At 50.1% G+C, this 21610-nt stretch overlaps 1 protein-coding gene across 2 annotated transcripts; it reads left to right on the forward strand.

Moving 5' to 3' along the window:
* The first annotated feature begins 389 nt into the window (after positions 1-389).
* On the forward strand, positions 390-20889 carry VEGFA (vascular endothelial growth factor A). Of its 2 annotated transcripts, XM_054394277.1 has the most exons (8): positions 390-455; positions 6390-6441; positions 11552-11748; positions 13490-13566; positions 13969-14001; positions 16697-16768; positions 17904-18035; positions 20660-20889. In XM_054394277.1, the coding sequence occupies exons 1-8, from the start codon at positions 390-392 to the stop codon at positions 20679-20681; spliced, it is 651 nt and encodes a 216-aa protein (XP_054250252.1). In that variant the 3' UTR covers positions 20682-20889. The 2 variants fall into 2 exon arrangements, with proteins under 2 accessions (XP_054250252.1, XP_054250259.1); XM_054394284.1 differs by lacking the exon at positions 16697-16768.
* Positions 20890-21610: the final 721 nt, after the last annotated feature.

Here is a 21610-nt window from a genome sequence, read left to right on the forward strand (position 1 = left end):
GTGAAACCGAGAGAGCGCGGTGCGGGTGCCTGCCTGCCCCGGTGCGGGGAGAGCGGCCGCGGACGGGCGCCGCTGTGGAGCTCGGACTGCCCGGCGGTGGGGGCCGAGCGGCGGCGGGGCGGCTGTGGAGCCTGCGCTCGGCCCAGCGGAGCGCCCACCGAAAACAGCAGCGGGAGCCGGCGGAAAGCCGGCCTTATGGAGGGGTGAAACCGGAGACACCGAAGAGGAAACCTCCTTTCCCCAGAGCCCCTAGCAGCGCCCGGCCAGCGGTACCCCAGGAGGCGGCGGCGGGCACGGAGGAGGCGCAGGCGAGAGCGCGGAGGGGCGGCGGCGGGGCGGCGGTGAGGCGGAGCGCGGCGGGCCCCGTTCCGCGGCGTGCGCCGGCAACCATGAACTTTCTCTTCACTTGGATCCACTGGGGGCTGGCGGCGCTGCTCTATCTGCAGAGCGCGGAGGTAAGCGGCGGGGACCAGCACAGGCGGCTCTGTGTCCCGCGAACAGGGGCGGGGCGGTGGGGTACGGGGGACGACGGCGGCAAAGACTTCCTTCCCCCCCCCCCCTTTTTATTTTTTCTTCGCCCTCCCCCTCTTTTCAAAAAATTCCTCCCCCTCCTTTTTTCCACCTTCCCCCCCCCCCCCTTTCCGCCCCCCTTGCCTCCCACCTGCCCAGTGCGGTTGCTGCCGCATCGCTGGCAGCAGGTCCGGGTATATGCCTGCAGCTCACACACGTGTGTGTGCGTGCAGTGCTGCAGCGGGGCGGGGGGGAGAAGCGGTGCCCGGCGCGTCGTGGGCTCCCGGAGCCGCCGACCGCGCGGTGCGGAGTGCCCGCGCACATGTGCGAGCATTGCGCGGCCCTGGCGTGGGGCTGCTGTGGCAGTAGGGCCGCGGCCAGGGCCGAGCCCGGGGCGGTGCGGCGGGACGCGGGGCAGGGAGGCAGTGCTTTGGCTTCTTGCATCAGCCTTGCCTCCTGTTCTCGGGTCTCCTGACATTGCAGAAGGGTGTTTCGACGGTATTTGCCTTGGGTCCCAGCTTGGGTTCATGCCGCCGATCGGAGTTCAAAATACCTAGCTGGAAAAACAAATAGAGATCAAAGAGAACAAAATAGATCCTGAATTTTTTCCAGATTTAAAAAGAAATAATCAGAATACATGTATTTACACTGACATTATAAAACCATGCATTTTTCTCTCCTCTTCTTCTCAGTCACTTCTACTTTTGCCTCATTGTCATTCTGGAGAAATTAGAAACCAACTCTTCCTCCTTATCTTTCTTTTTTTCTCTCTTTTTTTTCTTTAAAGCAAAAATAAAGCCAGTTTTCTTTGCAAACCTGGCCTATAAATCTCTTTTTAGAGGGCTGTGTTGCCAAGAGATATTAAGGGGTTTAGACAGAGTGCCCACGTGAGAATGGCTGTTGGCTACGCGGGCATGGATTATGTTTTAAATAACAGGTTAGTTCTCTCCTTCCATTTCTCATCAGCACTTGGAGAGAAAGGGGGGCAGGTCATCTCCCACAATCGTGAAAATGAATGGCGTTTGCAAACTAATCAGTTTGTTCAGCACCAATGCTGGAAGGTAACTCCCCAATTAGGAGCCATTTCAGCTGTAACTGAAGTCATGCAGGCACTGCACGCTTTGTTTCTAGCCTGTTATATCTCCAGTTTCTCTAATGACAGCTGCACATCAGGCTGTGCTTGGTGGGAACCGAAGCACAGCTCTCACTCGAGTGTGGCACAGAGCAGCTCTGTGCTGCTTGCCTGTCAGATTTGGCTCATTGGACAATTCTTCCCACTTTCCAAGAGCTTCTCTGCCAGCATCTGAACTGGGGATTTATTTCTTTAACTCCCAGCTTCTGAGTAAACTTAGACTGTAGTGTCTTTTTCCTTGGCTGTAGGTTAGACAACTCTGTATTGGTGTCTAGTGGTAATACCCTTTAGCCCTCCCCCTGCTCCTTCTCCCCTCCCCTTCCTCTTCCCCAGAGGAGGAAACAACGGATCAGGTAGAGTCCAGGTCAGTCTTTCCTTAGGAGTTGCATGAAAGTCTTGTGCTGCCTCTTCTCCTAGGTGGGAGGATGGTGCTGAAGAGAAAAGAAAAACAGTAATGGTGGGTAAATAAAGGGATAAAGAATTACAGGTTGGTGGGCTGTGGGGAAATGTTGCAGGAATAGATGCCTGAGAGGTTGTGAGATATTCAGATAGTTGGGACACGTGGGCCATATAAGTGCTTGGGCAGATCGACGGTGAGGTCTGCCCGTTGGTTCTGTCCTTATTTGTCCGTTGATCGCCTGGGCACCACGGTGATGGGAACGTTAGAAATACCAGCACATCTCACGTAGGCAGCTTGACTATGACTCTGGGCATGGCAGAAGGCATGACTCTTCATGCTGGGACTAGGATATTGTGCTTTAATGATAATATTTATCTGTACTGTTAATCTGGCTGTTGTGCTGAATAAAACCTATCAAGCTAGCCAGGCACATTGGCGAGCATTAAATAAAAGCCCTGGCAGAGGCTTATTTGGGATCCAGTACCTGTCAGGCAGCTTTCCTGAAGGTGAAAGAAGCATCATGCAGGGAATCAGTGCTTCTGTGGTGTAGGTGGCAGGGGGATGCATCCTTGCTTGAAGAGTTGTTATGGTCACTCCTGCAGCAAGGCTGGGATGTTGGGGCTGGGTGGTGCTGATGCCACAGGTGTCTGCCACCACTGGTGGCGATAGCCTTTCCATGCAGGAGAGGGAGGAAAAGGTAGTTCTGCAGTCTCACCCTCCCAGCTGTTCGTTTGTGCTGAGCTGTGGTGCACAGTCTTATGCCCCATGGGTACCAGAGAGGTTGTGGTGTTGTCCCTTTCAAGTTGTTCCCCATCTTCATTTGTGGGTCTTGGCAGCAGCCTGGTAGCAGATCACCCCGGATCATGGTCTGGGAGCTCTTCCCTTCCTGCCCTGAACTGCAGAGGGACCTGGATACGTCAGCTGTAGTGCCATAGGGAATAGGCAGTAATCAGACATGGAGGGAGGGAGACCAAGCCTGTGACTAGACTGCTAATGATCGCACACCCACCAGGCTCCCTGCTTTTGGTGTGTCTCTGTGCCAGGCCACAATGGGGAGCCACTAGAACCTACTTCCCCAGCTTGTAGGCAGCTGGGATGCAATGGGTCACCTTCCTCAGAGCCACTCTGGGCCAGTGCTCCGAGGACAGGCTGGGAGGAGCAGCACACCTTTGAGAGCAGGGGAGAGGGAAGCCCTTGCTGACACCTCAGAGGGGCTTTCTGATTTCTGAGCCCCCAAACTTTCCTGTCTGTCCAGCTCCGTGTCAGAGGTGCCTCGGCTGTGCTGGCAGCTTGCGGGATTAATGACCTCTCTTCGCTTGTACAATGGACGAGTGGAGTGAGTCCTGTCTCTCCCCACCCCACCCCCCCGCCCGCCCCTTAAGTAGAAACCGCTGAGAAGAATTTCTAGCGCCTAAGTGCCTTAACTCCTGTCCCAGAGTCCCTCTCAAAGTGGATGGATTGTTTGTTCCAGTCCTAAACAGTTACAAAGCTCTTTTAATGAGGCTGCACAGATTAGGGGGAGGGGAAGGGAGAGAAAGAGTGCTGCTGCTGGTGGTGAGGGGGGTGATAGAGAGGAATGACTTGATTAACCTTTTCTCTCCCTTCAGAGGATAACTTGATTTGGACAGGGATGTGGGGAGAAGGGAAATGAGGAAGGTGCAGACACAGAGATGGTGTGGAGTGGGTTTATTTGTTACGGGGGGGTTTTCTCCATTGTGAGACATGCATTTGCTGTGACTGGCAAACGGCACAGAAAGGAGCTTCCCCTTGGTTAGCCCCACTCCTGGGCTCATATATCCTACTCTTGAGCCCAGGAGTTGCCTCCACATTTCTATGAAATGTTGAAAATCTGTTGGAAGGAAATTGTGTTAGAGAGCTGTTGGGTAATGCCAAAAGCTAGCAGAGGGGATAGCGTGACCTTCAGGCTCTCGTTGAAGGGCATGCCGAGCCTGTTTGTCCCTTGAAACACTTTTGGTTCCCCATTGCCCTGTCTGACACGTAGCAGGCTGTTTGAAAGTGAGGCACAAGCCAGTGCCTCACTTGCTGTTCTAGTGGATGGGCTTTGAGAGCACTAGCCACAGGTGAAAAGCACTACTGAAAGGATGGAATAGTTTCTTGGTTTAGTGAGCAGAGAGCATGTTACTGATAGTTCTGGGAAACCTTTAGGGTTTCTGCTGAGATCTTGTCTGGGCATGCTCAGAAGCTCTCTGCAGACTTTGTACTGATCTTGTTTCCAGTCCTTACGGTCTGCTTGCAACTCAGGTCTAGGTGAGTGCTGGTGAAGTGTTCTGGGTCCTGCTCCAGTACATTAGGGGCAAGGCAAGGTGCTAGCCAGGTGCAAATGAGAAGTGAAAGTGTGTATCTTGCTTCTGCCCCTCCCATCATCTGTGCACCATGTGTGCTTGTATGTGAGGAGGCAGAGGGCTTGGCAGCTGGCTGGGTGCTCTCATGTAGAGAATGGGTAGAATGACCCTCAAGGTGTCTTCGAGCTAATTTTGGGCAGTCTGTCATGGTCATTCTGTATGTGAACGAAAAATCCCTTTGTGAAAGGTCTTGGGGGCGTTGTGACTTAGATAAACTGACATGGCTTATGATCCTCTTCCTGTGCTTCAACACAGATTGAGGCTTTTCTGCCCTTGATGCAGTTTTATTTTGACCTATAGCTTGTCAGGCACTGAGTGGCTTTGGAAGGCCACTGCAACTTCCTCTGCCTCCATTTTGTTTGTGCTGTTGCAGTGACCTTCACACTTCAGGAATGAAACTGTTTCTAGGAACCTGCTTTTTAAACTGTTGTTACAGTACTGGGTACACAGCCTTCTTCTCAGAGGTCTGGGCTGGTGATTCTGCCCAGGTATGGAAAGACTGGTTGAAATGAGAAGCACGGAATTTGGTCAGGGGGACCTTAGACAAAGGGAACTGTGCGCAGACACAAAGGAACGTCTGAGAGAGGGACTTCTAGGGCTTCACCAGCTCTCTTGCCCCTTTGTTTTACAAGCTGGCTTTGGGCTGTCACGGTGGTGGTGCTTCCCTATCCATGGGGCTGCCTAAAAGACCATCATTAGCAGATTCCTGTTGTGGGCTTGGAGTGGGCTTTGCCTGTTCAAGTGGGTTCTGTCTCTGGCTACAAGATCAGAGGGCCTTTTTCTGAGTGTAGATGCAGCATATTGCTGATGAAGCAGTATTTTGTATGTATCACCACACTCTTTTTAGCCCTCTACTGAAAGGTAGTAGGTTCAGGGGTGGTTGGCATCACACAGGTGGCAACATACCTTGGAGAACTGAAGAAAGCCAGGAAAGACAGGCATTTTTGGGTTGTGTTTCAGAACAGAACAGCAGGGGGAAACCTGACTTGGCTGGAAAGTTACGTCAAAGCGAAAATCATCAGGCAGAGCAGGATGAGTGGAGTTTTTGTTTAACCTGGAATTAAAAAGACTTCCTTAGTGAAGCGATGTTAACACTTCTCCATCCTGGTCTGGTGGTTGTCAGTCCTGCCTGTGTCAGCAGTTTGGAAATGCCCCTTATCCCAAAAGGCAGCGGAAGCAAATGCATAGCTTTGGGCCTTTTTGGTCATCTTTGCCCAGGGATAGCAGTGGGGAGTGCAGGGAAAGGAGCTGGGGACAGGGACTGTTAGGTGAGGGCACATAGCACCCTCCCTTCCAGAGCAGGAGGGAAATCTGGGTGGTTTGGTGGTGTTCATTGGCAAAGCAGTGCTGTCACAGCTAATCGCCTTGACACCTGGCCATATACCAATACCTCAGTGGCCACAACTGCTCAGTAGTAGATAGACACCAGTGACATTGAGAGAGGAGCGATGCCTTTTCACACCTGGCTGCCTTTTTCCCCTCTATGCCCTCCAGGGCCAGATTCAACTTTATGGGGGAAATGGAGGCCTGGAATTGAAAAGCAGGCTGTGTCCAGGCCCACCAGTCATATCAGCAGTAGAAGGTCAACCTTGCTATTTCCCCTCGGCTCTGGGCCCAGATTTGCCCTCCGGTTTTTGATTGTAATCACTTAAAGCTCTGCTTTTGAGGGACGCATTTCTTCTTCTGGGGCCTCTCTCAGGCCCAGTGTGTTGGAGGCCCGGTTGCCTCCCTCCTCCCTTCCCCTTCACTCAGCCCTGGGCTTGTGTCCCTCTCGGCGTGCAGGGGGACAAGTGGAACAAAAGCTCCCTCTGTGCCCGCCGGGGTGCGGGAGGGAATCGGCTCCGCCTCAGGGGCGCCCCCTCCCGCCGGGGCCTCCATCTGCCCCCCTCCAGACGAGGCACCGACGACGGGCCCGGGAGTCTTCCCGCGCCCCGGGACCGCGTAACAGCTCCGTGTTGTGACTGATTTTCTATTATCTTTGCAGTTATCGAAGGCTGCTCCTGCCCTGGGGGATGGGGAGCGGAAACCCAATGAAGGTAAGCGCTGGGCAGCTTCCCGCGGGCGGGGGCGACCGGGGGCTCGGGGGAAAGAGGCCCGAGCCCCTGGAGCCACCGGCGGACAACACCGCCACCTCCCGGGGAGCGGCGGCGGCGGGAGTAGGGGGCTGCCGGCGGGAGGCGTCTCAGCCATCAGTACCTTCGCGGCGGTGACGCCGCCCCCTGCGACCCCACTGCGGGTCCGGGGCGGCCGTGGGCCGGACCATAGGGCCGGGCCCCGTGGCAGCTGCGGGGCCGAAAGGAAGGGCCGGTGCAGGCAGCCACTGGCTTCCCACAACTCTGATGAAAACTGCGTGCGTGCACTCGTGCACATACACACGCTCATTTAGAGAGAGATATATATACACGCGAGCACACAAAGAGCTGAGTAGTGGTGAACAGTTTGCTAGGGATTCGCCACAGTGCCGTAGGAAGGGATTTGTCATCTTCACCGCCCACCTCTTCCTCAGCAGTGGCCGGCTGGGTGGCCTGGGCTGATCCCCGAACAAAGGCTGAAGCAGGGCTTCAACACTCTCCCCAGAGGGCCAGGTGGTGAGTCTCCAGGGGGAGAGACGAGGAGAAAAGGGCAGCCACAGGATGATTTTCTGGAGTAGTGGTGCCTCCTGACAGTCGCAGGTACCTCCCCCCTCCCTGGCCCCTGTCAGGATATTACTAAACACTGTACAGAGCCAGGCTCAAAAAAATACACCCTTTTACTCCGGTTTGAGCTAGCAGGCTTAGCCTAGAGATTCAGGGGACAGCAGTATGATCTGATAGGTTCTAATTAATTCATAGCTGGTGGTCCAATATAGGCGGAGCCATTGCCTGCTGAGGTAATGAGGTGGTGTCTCTGCAACCATTGTGATTTTTTTTGTCTGTCCAGCTGCCCAAAGGCCAGGCTGTGGCAGTGTCGTCTGCCTTGTTGGCCTGTGCTTGTAAATGTAGGCCAGAAGAGCAGTCAGCCCCCAGGTTAGTCAGAGGTGCCTCCTGCAAGTGCCCTATCTAGTCATGCCCAGTGTACTGGAGGAGGTTAGCTTTCTGTCTGCAGTTGTTGGTTCAGAAGTGAGGTAAAATGGCTGTGGACTTTGGAGCCTACAAGTAAAGGTGATCATCAGCTGCTTTAAGACTATTCCGACCAGGTTTCTGCCTTACTTTTATAGTAAAGCAGACCATGCACTGTGTGGCAGGGTCTGGTGAAAGTCTGGAAGGGTCCCCATGGGTTGTGACCTCCAGCGTTATTCCAGCAGGAGGTCAGTAGAGGGCTCTATCAGTGTGGGCCCAGATTGACTCTTTTCTTTGTTTTTTTGTTTGGTCACACTCGATTTCCATTTCTGTAACTTTATTGATGTGACACACGGTATGTGCATTGACAGAAGTTTGCGGCAGACTGTGTATAGGGTGGGTATCCATTTTGCATGGGCAAAATTTCTGATTTGCTTGTGGGCCGCTGCCTGTTGTGCTTGACCCTTGCTCCTGCTGAAGTCAACAGAAGAAGGTTCAGTGACTCCAGAGGGATCACGCTGGAGCCTGCTGTGAGGCTTATTTTGGTAACCACTTCTCTGCTGTTGGTAGAAAAGAGCTAGTATACTCATCTGTGCCATTCATTGTCTGACTGCCTTCCTGGAAAGGGGAAGAACCAAACAACTTCATTTTCTCTCAAAAAAGCTGATGGGATTGCATGAGAAGTTGGTCTGGTAATGTGAGCGGTAAGACTTTGGTCCTGTTGCTGTGGTGCTATTTCTGGTTCTGCAATGCAAATACATCTGTGAGCTAGAAATCAGGACTCTTGGCATTACCTTCCTGGCTTTACTTCTGTCCTGCCTGTGTGACCTTGGAGGTCCTCTCTGTTCCTCAGTTTCTCCTCTGTGAAGAGTAGATGATGATGTGCCTCTGTTCCACAAGGATAGTCCTGTAGTTCCTTCCACTGAAGGTCCCCGGGGCTTTGGTGTTGAGGTGAAAGGTGATTTTATGTCATTGGCCATTTTGTGCTTTCTCTTGAGATTTTGAGCTGTGACAGGTTTTATTTGGGATGGACATACTCCAGTCAGAGACTTCAGTTTTGCCTTCAGCCCCTACCCTTTCGTGCTCAAGAGAGCCTTGCACATGTTTTGTGGCATGAGAAGATGTAGAAGAGTCAGACAAACACTCTTTGTATGTTTCACAAGAAAAGATTTGCTGGTATAAATAAAGGAAACCACCAGCACTTGTGGCTGCACTTTTATTCTTAAAAGAACAGTGTGTCTGTATTGCTGCTAAGCCATTGATGGGGAGGGAGACAAAATGATCACGGACTTGCTCCTTTTCTAGTCTAGCATGTTCCCACTCGACTGCTCCAAGTTTGGATTTAATCCTGCCTGCTGTGGCTGTGTCTGTGTCTGCCCTGAAGAGTTGATGTGGGCCTTGACTGGGTTTTAACCTTATTTCCCCCTCCATTCACAAAGAAGAACCTCTGACTCAAATCTGGAGGTGTTTTGCAGGGTAAGGGTGTGGGTTAAATGCAGGATTAACTTTTAACGTGGGCTGAATCCGAAACTGCAGGAAGGGAGCAGGCCAAGCGGTGTTAGTCCTTCAGTGACCTTCCTATGTTTCCCTATGAAAACACAGATCTCCTTCTGACCCTGATACAACCAAGGAAAGGAAACATAGACTGAATCAGCCTGGCAAAGTGTGGAATATGACTCCCACTACACAGGAGTAAGTGTAGGTACAGTAGCAGGGGCAGAGCTTTGCTGTGAGGATGACTGTACCTTGGTCATGTGTTCTGGTTTGGGTGCTCACTGTGCAAATGAACTATGGAGTGTTGCACTGTTTCCATGTGAGTGCTCTGCGTCCAGCAAAATCAAGGCAGTGTGCCCTTTGTGGCAGGGTCTTCTGACTGGTAGCTGGAGAAAGATTCTTCATTTCTTTATCAGAGGCTGATTCAGACTTTGGAAAATCATCATATACTAAAAAAATGGAAAAAAGTCTCATATTCTTTATGGGAAAGATTTGTTCCTGTCATGTCTCTTAGATCTCAAGTGTCATCAGGCCATGACAGTAAAGGTGCTAGAGGAGACATTGAATGTGCTACTCCGTGGCTGATCTGTAGTCTGGATCCTCTGCTGTAATCCAGTTGCTTGTGCCATCCAAACATTTAGAAAGCATGGCAGGCATGAATCAGTTTTCACTTCAGTTTTTTACTGTTTCTGCCTCCTTGATGCCCCAGAGTACTTTCATGAGCAGCATTTGACCTGCACACATACTTCTACTTTCCCTCCCTCTTTTCTTCCCTCCTTCCCCTCAGCATCAGTCTGCAAGCAGTTTTTATCCAGAGCTGTGCCTTTACAGCCAGAGTTCCCAGATCCTTTCTCCTGGTGCAGTGTGAATAATCAACAGCATAGTTCAGCAGCTGTCATTGTGCCTGCAGAATTTCCCACCTATTAAATAGTTCAACTTGTTGGAACATAGTTGGTGACTAAGGTCACTCCAAAGGGGAACAGGAAGAAGGAGTTAGCCACGGACAAGGTAGGAAAACAGACAGGAGTCATATTGCAGTTAGAGGAGGAGGGAAGAGGAAGGGACAAGGAACAGAAGCAGGCTGTTTTCTAGACAAGGAATACCAACAAGCAGCCCATGCCTGCCAGGCTACATTTCCCTTTCACAAGCCATTTTCTTTTTTAATAGCTGCTCACACTCTCTGACACTTCAAATGCCCTGGATGGAAGCACCTCCCCTCTTGTACTGCTCTTAGCACTGTGGCACTGTCAGCTCTGCATGACCTAGAATTAACTTTTAACAATTAACGGCGAGCTGTGAGCTCCGAGCCCTGCAGTTTTTGCAGTTTTGTGGCAAAGTAACCTTTATGCCAGTTTGTCACAAGTTCAGGGCACTTTAGAAACGCTTACTGGAGACCATTTTTTTTCCATGATGCAAGCAGTTTGCTCTTATCACTCAGAGTTATCAACATTGGTGCTGTAGGACACTGCATATTGTATAGGTAGATCATTATAGTGCATAACTGCATGGGGCAGGTACCGTCTCTTTGTGTGTACTATTACCCTCTTCTCCGAGACATCCTCTTTTACCTGACAACTGGTAGAGTTAGGAGGCCTAGAGGGCTTCAGGTGCTCACTTGTTTGCAAAACTGTGCTAGCAGCAGGATGTTGTGCATGTGTACTTATCTATCCTATCTCTCATCTCTTTAAATCTCTCCAACCCTTGACCAAGCAGCAAAATGAAGCTTTGGCAAGAGACTGGGAAACACTGAGAAAGGCTTGTGAAATCAGTGCAGATCACGAGCAGTTTGTGTTTGCTCCATTTGTAGGGAAGGCAGAGGATAATGGCAGATCCACCCTGTTTCCCCTTCTCCCACAGTGCCTCACTGTGGTTCAGTAGCCAAGTATGTTGTCTAGTTAATCCTGGAGGTGCTGTGGGCTTGCTTTGAATCTTTCAGTGGGTGGCTTGATTTCTTCATCTGGGAAAGTGGTCAGTGTGGAGACATGGAGGCTGTGATTCTTAGCAGGTGCTGTTGTGGCCTGCTGAGGTGAATATTCTGCATGGGCAAGAGAGGTAGTTGACAGGAAGAGTGAAGATATGTGGATGCACGGTTCAGAATGCTCTGCTTGCTCTTGGAGTGTCTTTGTGTCAACATCTGTAGATAGGATGCTTCTGGCTTATCCCCTTGCCTTTTCTAACCAACTGGGTCATCTATTTATTGTTTTGAAAGGAGGTAAAAGGCAAACCAGTCAAGTGTCTAAATCCAGAGTGCAGCTCCTCCGCAGCAGCCTCAGGTGTTTTTTGGCTACTGTCCTTAGTGGCAGCATATCTGAGAGTATGGGGAGCAGCGGGTAAGGGGCTTGGGGAGGAGGCATTGGTGGGATGCATCATGGTGCTAGGGAGGCAAAAGTAGCAAGGCACTCTTGTCTAATTTGCCTCTGATCTGAAGCAGCAGTTAGGGAGAGACCGTCTCTTCCCCACTTAGGGCAGAGACAAAGGAGTTAGGCTTTCAGGATTGTTAGTGAAGAGCATAGGGTAGATGTGTTGCAACTGTCTGGCTCATTTTAAGGGGTGAAGCACTAGACATTCTTGAGCTAAGTTTGCATTAACTTATTCCCTCCATTCCTCCTTTTAGTTATCAAATTCCTGGAAGTCTACGAGCGCAGCTTCTGCAGGACAATTGAGACCCTGGTGGACATTTTCCAGGAGTACCCTGATGAGGTGGAGTACATATTCAAGCCATCCTGTGTGCCACTGATGAGATGTGCGGGTTGCTGCGGCGATGAGGGCCTAGAATGTGTCCCTGTGGATGTGTACAACGTCACAATGGAGGTGAGGGCCCAGCTTGCAAACTGACATGGGTGGAAGTAAGCAAGTCAGCCATCACAGCCACCCCAAGTCCTGGTTTCCAGCTAACTCAGAGGAAAGCTGTCTACCTCAGGGAACTGGAGGTGTTGGATTGGGAAGGTTTACCTCTCTCTCCACCTTTATGATGAGTGTTACACTGTGCAGAGTTAAAAGAAGAGTTGTCCATGTCTCTTCCAGGCTAGGAAGAGAATCTCTTTGGACCTTGCTAGTGCCCAAATACAGTAGCTAGTACCATGCAAAGGAACATTCCTGCAAAGGAGCACTTCATGTTTGAGAACACAAAGGATGCATTCTGCTGCTGCTTCCTCTGAGGCCCCAAAGAAGATACTCCTTGGACTCTTGCTTCACCGTAACTCTGCTTTTGGTCCATGCAGCTGTTGGTCTGAAGGCAGCTGAGTAGTGCAAAAGGGAAAATCCAGTCAGTACTATTTCATGGAGGGCATATGAGGTCAGCTTTTACCAACAGAGCAGGGGATTTGGGTCATTAGCTACACTGGCACAACAGGGGTGGAAAGGGGCTCTAAGAAACACACTGCTTCAGTGTGAAGTGGAAAAGCCTTTCTGTGACTGGGCATCCTCCTCCTCTGTTTGGAGGCTGCTGAATTCACTCCTTGGAAGAGCCAGAAGTGGCCCTGATAGTCAGGGGGAGGGTGCAAACTCTGCTTTTAGAGAGGTTTGTCACTGCCCTTGTCTGCCAGCCTGGATGCCAGCTTCTGTCCACAATGGTGCTGGTACCTATTACCCTTAACCCGTAGCTCCCTCACCTGCTTTTGTTCTTAGCCTCTTGAATGCCCACTGTATATATTGCCATCATTTTTGATGTGGATGAGAGACATGCAGAACTAAGTGATTAACCAGCGAGCTCTTTTTACCTGTCCTTTGAGTGGTGTTTGAACTCTTGCGGAGAACCTGCCTGTGCTCTTCCATGGTTCCCCATACTGCTTTTCCACTTGCAGGCTCCAGCCTGGGCCAGAGCATACTAGCATGGTGTAGGTAGGGATGGTTTTCTTCCTACCATTCCTTGTTGAATTACAGTTTTTGGCTGGTATGCTCGCATGCCTGTAAAGAATTTGGAGGCAGATTTCTGGTGCAAATGGGATCCAGCCAGGTTCTGGGTTGAGAGGCTGTGACAATACATGTAATACAACTTCCCTGGAGGCACCTGGGGCTTGAGGAATGGGCAGTATCTGGCTCTGCAGAGTTGTTTTAAACACACATCACCAGATTCATGTTGTGTGTTGAGCCATTGAAAAAGTGAGATGTCAGCTGTGAAGAAATGGTGGCCTAGGGAAGAGGAGTTGGATGCAGAATTTTTGCTTTTGGCTTTTGTGTTAGACTGAAGCATGCTTCTACATGACGGCAAGCTGGATGCTCCATTACTATCTCGGTAGCATTGACTAGGGATGTCTCAGTGAGAGCTTTGCTATGGTTTTACGCCCTCTCCCGTGCCTGTCTCCAAGGAAGTCCACCAGTGCTGGCACCTTGCATGCATGAGCAAACAGAGCTTTGGCACGAGTCTGGTGTTGCTGCTTGCTTGTGATCAAAGACCTTCCCTGACTGGAAGAATGGGGCCTCAAAGCCAACTCAAACTTCACCGTGCTCTTCCCAGGATCACCTGGGGTGCAGATGCTTTGCCATGCAGTGGGCTAATTTGTGAATATAAATAGTGAATGGGCAGTGACCCTCTCTGTTTCTTTCATTCCAGATCATGAGAATTAAACCCCATCAGAGTCAGCACATAGCACACATGAGCTTCTTACAGCACAGTAAATGTGACTGCAGGTGAGAATGGAGCAGTACTGGTTCCTCTTGCAATAAACTTACTCTGAGCTTTTTTGTTTTTTCTGCTGTTGGGTTGGGATTATTTGCCAGAGGCTTCTGCAGTCTCTGCTGTTGGTTTGTAGTGCGATGGCTGAGCCTGGGAAAAGAAATCCTTTGCTGGCAAATCTCCTCCATCTCTAGATACCACAGGTGGACAGTGCTAGCCTACAACCTAAACTCTTTTGACACTGGCTGCTATCAGGGCTCAGCAGGAGAGCAAAGACATTTAACCTGTGCCGTGGACATCGTGCAGTGTCAACTGTACATGTCCTTCCCTCTATTTGTTGTGAACTGGGGATAATACTGGAAGCATATGTGGTGAGCTTCCTTCTAATGAGGTCTTTGTTCTATCTTCCCCTGCAGACCAAAGAAAGATGTCAAAAACAAACAAGAAAAGTAAGTGATAAGCCTTTCCTCCTTTCTCTTTTGGTGGTTGGTTGGCATTTCCTCTCCCCACTGCCCCTTGCCCTTTTCTCTGGTTGGAGATGCTCAGTTTGAGAAGGTGTTTTTGGAAATGGCATATGGTATTGCATGGGGCGACGCTCTGAATCCGTTCCAGGTGGGCACAGAAACCCAGATCTGACGGTCCTTCCTTCATACCCCAGACCTGGAGCTTGCATGACCCACAGCCGTGGCGGTCATTCCTAATGTTTTATCCCGAGTCAGGGAAGTCCCGTCGTGTGTGTCCTACCAGAATGGATTCAAGGTGCAGCCCTCATTCTCCCTTCCCTCTTCCTGGGGTGTTTCTGGTTACTGCAAAAGGCTCCCTTTCTTTATTATTAATTTTTTTCTTAATGCTTGAGTGAGTACTTGCTGGCTTCTTTTGCAGCAGCTTGGGTAGGAACCTGCTGACTACAGGGAGAGGTTGCAATAGGGGCCTGGTGGAGGCAGGACTGATGCCATGTAGGATGTGATGCTGGTTTCGGTTGGGTGCTGGCCTGGAAGGGTGTAAAGGGAGGTGGATGTTCTAACTCTATTTTGGTGGAGTCTTTCTTGAGATTTTTCTCTGGTGCCCTGAAGGGGATTTAAGGCACAACCTTCCCTTCTTCCCAAAAGTAAAAAAGTTGTGTATGGTAGAGAAATAAGCTCTCATCCTGCAGTAGTTGCAGGAACAGTCACAACTGTAGAACAACATTGAAAAGAAACAGTGTCCTCTTTGGAGAAGAGGCTCAGCTGGACTGCATGTGGCTGGAATAGTGACTCTGCCATTTAGAGGTGCGGAGTTGAAGAGGTAGGAGGTGAATATTGGGAGATGGAGATGAAGCTGAAAAAGAGACAGAGAGCAAGTGGGAGAGTGAAAGAACTTCTTTTACCCCTCTCCTGGTGGTTGTGTATTTCTAGCTGCCTTCCATCCTGTTCTCCCCATGGAAATCTTCTGGCTGCACTGGACTGTGTGCAGCCAACAATCCTGTCTGTACAGGGCCCTGTTGTGGACGGTTGATCTACGTGGCTCTATGGTTTGAAGGTGTGCGAGAGTTGGGTCTGTGTGAACTCTGGTGAGGATGGGGTGTGGGTGAAGCAGCCAGTCCAGACTGTGTTGCATTCCCTTTCCTCTTCTAACAGCACCTTGCCTGCTCTTTGCTAGTTCTGCACTCCCTGGGGAGGGGATGGGAGAGATTGGTGTGCTTTGTTTTTTGCTGAATTGAATATTGGTGCCCCTTTCCTCCCTTTAGGTCAATTTTGCTCCCCTCGCTGCCTCCCTATGATTCTTGACATGTAGGGTAGAGGCTTGAAGTGAGCTGATGCTCTGACACTTGTTTCAATGAGACAGCTTGAATGGGGCCTAAGAAACACCTATGGTGCTTTCCCTTTTGTCCCTCTATGTCTCCTTGGCAACTCCCTCTCAAGATGGGCTGTGTCAGGGAACAAGGGAACCTTAGCTGAGCTGCCACAGTGCTGAGGTTCACATGCCTGACAAACCCTGGCGCTTTGCCCCAGGCCTTCTTGCATGTCTCTGCCTTGGTCCTGCACTTACATGGCTGAAGGAGATGTGCAGGCTCCAGCCTCCCTCTCTTTCTGCACTCTCATTGGGCTTTAGGCCATTGGTTAGTGTCCAGGCCTGCAGGTCCCAGCCCCTGCCTGTCCCAGCTCCAACCAAGAATCAGGAGCCACTGGTGAATTTTTCAGAATGGAGACAGTGTCTTGGTTCTATCTGCTTGTCTGTGTGGCAGATCCATGTGAAAGGGGAGGGGAGGGAAGGAAAGGAGGGAAGATCTGAAAGCTGCTTGCTGGTTGCCTCCTGGGTGTCATAACTGGGTCAGGCTTCTCTTTTGGTACTCAGGATGGAGGCTGCCAAAAGGTATGTTACTAGACATAACATACCAGTGAGATCTCTGAGTCCTCTGAACCACAGGCAGGAAGGAGGTGGAGTGGGTGAGCACAGCTTTCAGGATAGATAGTCCTCTCCCACACAGCATTGTTGTGTAGATCAAGTCTTTCCCCTTGTCTGCAGGGTGCTGAGGTTGGCTTCCTTTGCTCCTGTCCCATGGCAGGATTATCACCAGCCCTGCAGCAGAGCTTTTGGAGCTCAGCTGCATGCTGCTAGGCCTGGTTCTGGGCCTGGTCCTGGGCAGTGTGTCAGGTCAGAGCAGTTTCCCTTTCCTTGGGGAGAGCCCCACCACTCAGGTTGCCTCGTCAGTCAGTGCGTGCCCATGCTTGTCGCTTGGTATGGTTGTGTGCACTCACCGCAGCTGTGTGATGCTTTCACAAAGCTTTCTGTTCCTTCTCACCCCCTGTCCCTGTCCCACTGCCCCTTTCTGGAGGGTGAAAGTACCCCTCTGAGGCTCCAGCAAATTCACCCCTGCTGGAGGTAGTCTCTGCTGAGTGCCCTGGCACTGGCTGTAGGCAGGCTGGTTGTGGTCCTGGCAGGAGTGCAGGAGGGCCAGTGAATGCGTGTATGAGGTGGAGATGTGTGCTTCTGCCCCAGGACTTGCTCTCCAGTCCTGCTTCATGTGCTTCCTTCAGCCCAGCAAGGCACATGGCTGTATTTTTTTTTCTCTTCTTCCTTGCGTTTTCTTCCGTTTTCTCTCTATCCCTTTCTTTCCTTCTCTCTCTCTCTCTGTTTTTTCTTTTTTTGTTGTTTTTCTTCCAGAAAATCAAAGCGAGGAAAGGGGAAGGGTCAAAAGAGAAAGCGCAAGAAAGGCCGGTACAAACCACCCAGCTTGTACGTTTGTGTCCTCTGCTTTTAGATTCTCTTCCTTCCCTCTCCCCAAACCAATCTGCCTGCTTGCTGCTCACTCAAATCTCACCTGTCTCGGCCAGTCACTGGTGGGCTGCAGATCATGCAGGGGCAGCAGTGGTGGTGGCACTGCTCTGGCACTAAGGGTGTCCTGGGGAAGGTGGCTTTAGCTTGCTTTGCTCTCTAATCATCAGTGACAGCCATGTTCCCAGGCACATGAGCATGGGTGGGTGGGCAAGTGCCCTGCACCTCTTTTCCATGCCTTCCAGTTATGAGTCTGTCATCTGCTTTCCCTCACTTGTCTTGTGCCCTCACTGCTATGATGACTGGTGACAAGGCAGACTGGCATCTGCCATGCATGTGTGTGCGTGTGTGTGTGTGCACGTGTGTGTGCGTGTCTGATGGAGTCACAGGCTCAGAAGAGAGGTGAGATGGTGGGAAGCCAGAGAGGGAGTGCTTGGGAATTGGGGGCTCGCTCTCTTTTTTTTCTCCCTTTCTGCTGGATTTGGTGGCTTCTCTTTCCCTGTCTCTCTCTCTTTTGTTCTCCCTCTCTCACAATGATTCACAGAATTCTGCATTGTAAATTGAGAACCCCTCTGTAAGAGAGTCCTAGGTGGCAAGGTTGGGATGGGGCTTACAGAAAGGAGAGCAGTGCTGATTGCAGGGGTGAGCACATGATGCTGGAGCCTAACTGCTTTCCAGAGGAGGAGAGACCCTCTATATTTAACTCATTTGTCTGCTGGCCTCTTTCTACTTGAATGGCTCACTTTGGAGAATCCCTTTCATTGATACATCAGTAGCTTGTTGGGACCTCTCACCTTCCTATCCTTGCTTTCCCCTTCTTCCTCCCTCTGGCCCTTGCTGATGGATCCAATGCAGCATTTGTGAATACTGTGCAGAGAGCCTGTTTTCTTTCCTTTTTACGCTATTGCAAGGGGGTGCTGTCCTGGGGCTGCTGGGGTGCTGCTGGAAAATCCATCAGCCCACAACGCTCCAGAGGGCAGCGTGGGGGCTGTGGGAGGGGGCAAGGGGATTGCTCTGATGTTTAGGGTGTTGCATGTGTATTTTCTTTCTGCTGAAGCGCTGTAGCTTAGACATCTTTCCTTTTGCCTTTTTGCAGTCACTGTGAGCCTTGCTCAGAGAGGAGAAAGCACTTGTTTGTACAAGATCCCCAGACCTGTAAATGTTCCTGCAAATTCACAGACTCACGTTGCAAGTCGAGGCAGCTTGAGTTAAACGAGCGCACTTGCAGGTTTGTGTCTTGAAGGATGAAAGAAACACACATAAGAGAAAGGAGAGAGAAAGAGAAAGAGGGGGGAGCTTGCTTCTGGCTTGAATTCTGGCACCAGTGCTATGTGATTGCTTCTTTTCTCTGTCCTATGTGGGCCTGAAGGCAGAGGAGCTAACTGAGATGAGGACAGAGTTTCCCTGTGTCAAAGAGCGTCTGTGCGTTTCAGATGTACTGTCAGGACTTGGATGGGGATGGCTCCCAGAGATGGGATGTTTGTGTCTAAAGTATCCTTTCCTGTAGAACAAGGTAACAGAGTTCATGTTGCTGAGGTAGCCAGGGGGAGGGTCTGTATCCCTCTGTACATTATCTGTATGCAACTCTGAGCGTAGTGTTGGACAAAGATAAATCCTTAGCTGACTAGCATTTAACCACCCCTGTCTTCCAAGCCCTTTTTATGTGGCTTGTGGACACTCGAAATACCAAGTGAAGAAAGCCAGGCCAGGAGCCTCCTTCAAGACTGTCCCTGCATTCTCCTTTGCCTCTTTGGCTTTCTGAAAGCCAGGAAGGGCACCCTGTCCTCTTACACTGTGCTCACATTTCCCTGTCCATGTCTTAGCAAGCATTATATTTTGAGGGGCTGCACTCAGGGCTGTGAGGTATGATACAGCAGAATTAAGTGTGTCTCTGGGTGAAGGCAGGCAGAGGTGAGGTGGGAGACACAAAGGTACTGTGTGGTTAGTGTTCAGAGATCCATGCTGTGCATGTAGCCTCTGAGTGTTACCTGTCATATACCATGTGTGGCATAAGCACACACAGAAACTGATTCTTGGTTCTCGCCTGAGTGCTTTGGTGAATCCAGTGGGGTCTCTTGATTTGCACCAGCTGCATGTGCATCTCTGGTGTAGGATCATCCTAGCTATCCAGAGGGAGATGTAGAAATGGAGCTGCTGATGAGCCCTTGGCTGCGACTCCTTTCATGGAGATCTAGGAAATTCCTCCTGTCAAGAATACTGCAGTGGCTGGATTGGGGGAGACGAAAGGAGAGAGGTCTGGGGTCATCTGTGGCTGTACCCTGAAAGAGGAGCAATCCATTTGCCTGCCTGGAGTTGGCTAGCTGACTGTGGCAGATGTTTCCTTTTGATGTAAAAATGCTTTGTGCCCAAATCAGGGACGTATTGACAGTGTCAGCATAGTGGAAACTGCTCTGTATACAGAGGAATTTTCTGGGTTGCTGTAATTTCAGTGGGAACATAATTGATGGAGAAGCCAGAGTAGAACAGCTTCTGAAGTTAAACTTCTCCCAGTGAGCATAATCCCTAAAGCAGGAAACCAGACCTAACTTTAACCTTTTTCCTTTGCTCCTGTTCCCAAACGCCAGAATAACTGGAAATTAGCCTAGAGAGTTTGAAGGGTGAGAAATAGTAACAAACACAAAGAGAAAGAATACCCCGAAGAAGTTATGACATCAGACAGAGTTTACTAGTTTCTCTTACTAGTCCCTCTCTGTGGTGGGATAAGTTGCATTATAGAAGGTCTTCAGAGCTGGTGTGTTGGCCAGAAAGACAGAAGGAAGTCATGGCACTGGGTAAGTTACCTGTTTGTAGATAAAAAGCTCGTTAGGCTGGAGCACCTCTTCTCTGGAGACAGACTGAGAGAGTTGGGTTTATTCAGTCTGGAGAAGGCTTCAAGGAGACCTTATTGTGGCCTTCCAGTATCTTAAGGGGGCCTACAAAAAAGCTAGTGAGGGACTTTGTAGGCTGTCAGGTAGTGATAGGACTAGGCAGAATGGAGCAAAACGAAAAGTGGGTAGATTCGGATGGAATATTAGGAAAAAGTTCTTCACTATGGGGTGGTGAGATGCTGAAATGGGTTGCCCAGGTCGGTGGTGGAAGCCCCATCCCTGGAAGTTTTTAAGGCCTGGCTGGCTGGGGCTCTGAGCAATCTGATCTAGTGTGAGATGTCCCTGCCCATGATAATGGGGTTGGAACTGGATGATCTTTGAGGTCCCTTTGAACACTGACAATTCTATGATTCTATGTCTTTTCTAGTAGAATTAGAATTGGGCTCTACAGGAGAGGGTGAAGTCTCATTTCTCCTGCTGCTTCTTCAGGCTGCTGCTGCTGTTGTCTGGTGCTAAGTTGTGCTTATGGCAGCTAGTGGAATGACAGGCACTTTATTTTCACCTTTTTGCCTGCATGATGCCTTGTTGTCTGCACTGCTTCCAACTCAAACAGCGGGCTGGGTGGAGAGTTGAGGGAATATATCTGCATGCATGCATTGCTTAGCCTTGTGTTTCTGTGCGTTTGTGTGTATCTCTGTGTGCATGGAGTGAGAGGGTGCAAACAAGACACTCAACTCATCTGTGAGGAAGGCTCTGATTCTGCTCCTAAATTTACCCCTCTTCCAGTATCCCTCCCTGGCCCCATCAAGGTGAGCCTGGGGAAACAATTCTTTGGTGCATTTGAGGGTTGAGATTCTCAGCTGGTTTGCCACATTTGTGCAGCAGTTAACCACCAGTGACACCATGCCATGTCTTAACACCATGCTCTTAAACACATTAGCCACCTCCCTTACTTTCCTGCCCTGCTAGCAACCCCATCACAAACATTAACCTTGCTTTCTTTTCTTCCTTCCCTCTTTGATAGATGTGAAAAACCAAGACGGTGAGCAGCGGAAAAGAAGGGGGAACAGCCCTGTTTCTGGAGCCTGATTTCTCGCCTGGACAGAAAAAACAAAACAAAACACTAATCCAAATGAACCCTAAAAATGAAGGATCGGTAGAGCACAGCACTTTCAGTACGGACGATGGACTCCGGAAGGAACATTCCCCAAGGCACCCGCCGCACAGAATTCACCTTTGGGTTTTGGACTGTTTTATTTTATTTTTCTTTTCATGCTGCTAAAAAACAGAGCCAGGAAGACTATAGAGGTGTATTTGATGGGTTTTCCCATGCATACATATATATGTGTGTATACATGCATATACATATATATATATGTATATATATTTTAACCACATCTATATATACATATATGTATATTTTAACCACACACACATATATATTATATATATATATATATATATACTGATTATTTTTTTTTAACATTGCTAATGTTATTGGTGTCTTCACTGGATAATAGTCGACTGCTGTGGACACAAGCGGGCTACTTGGGGCATAAGAAACAAGCTAAGACTGGACTTGAGTAGAAGCGCTGGGTGTAAACTTCTTAACTCTAACTGACTTGTGCGGCCTCCGCTGTTTCTCTACAGAGTGTGCTGTACCACAAACCTCTCCTTGCCTGGGACAGGGAGGAGAGGTGATAACAGAGGATGAGCGGGGAGTTCCAAAGAGCGGCATCCAAGGGTGCGATGATGGGTCAAAGGCCAAGCAAATGGCCATCTGCATGATCAAGGATTTCTCCTCCCCTCTCTCCCCCCCAACCTTCACCCTTACTCGTCTCATAACCTGCCTGCCTTGCTGGGACATGGGATGTCAGTGTACGTTTCGCGTTGACTTTGTTTGCTATAGAAACTTTGCCAGAGAGACATGCTGGCTCTTAAGGATGGTGGGCAGCTGATGCGCACTAACCTTCTG

The sequence above is a fragment of the Indicator indicator genome, chromosome 2 (genome assembly GCF_027791375.1).
Source record: "Indicator indicator isolate 239-I01 chromosome 2, UM_Iind_1.1, whole genome shotgun sequence".
NCBI classification, from domain to species: Eukaryota; Metazoa; Chordata; class Aves; order Piciformes; family Indicatoridae; genus Indicator; species Indicator indicator.

Coding starts and splice junctions, on each gene's coding strand:
- VEGFA (XM_054394277.1), top strand. CDS start 390: ATGAACTTTCTCTTCACTTGGATCCACTGGGGGCTGGCGGCGCTGCTC. Junction 6,442..11,551: donor GGAGCGGAAACCCAATGAAG/GTAAGCGCTGGG, acceptor TCCTCCTTTTAG/TTATCAAATTCCTGGAAGTC. Junction 16,769..17,903: donor CGGTACAAACCACCCAGCTT/GTACGTTTGTGT, acceptor GCCTTTTTGCAG/TCACTGTGAGCCTTGCTCAG.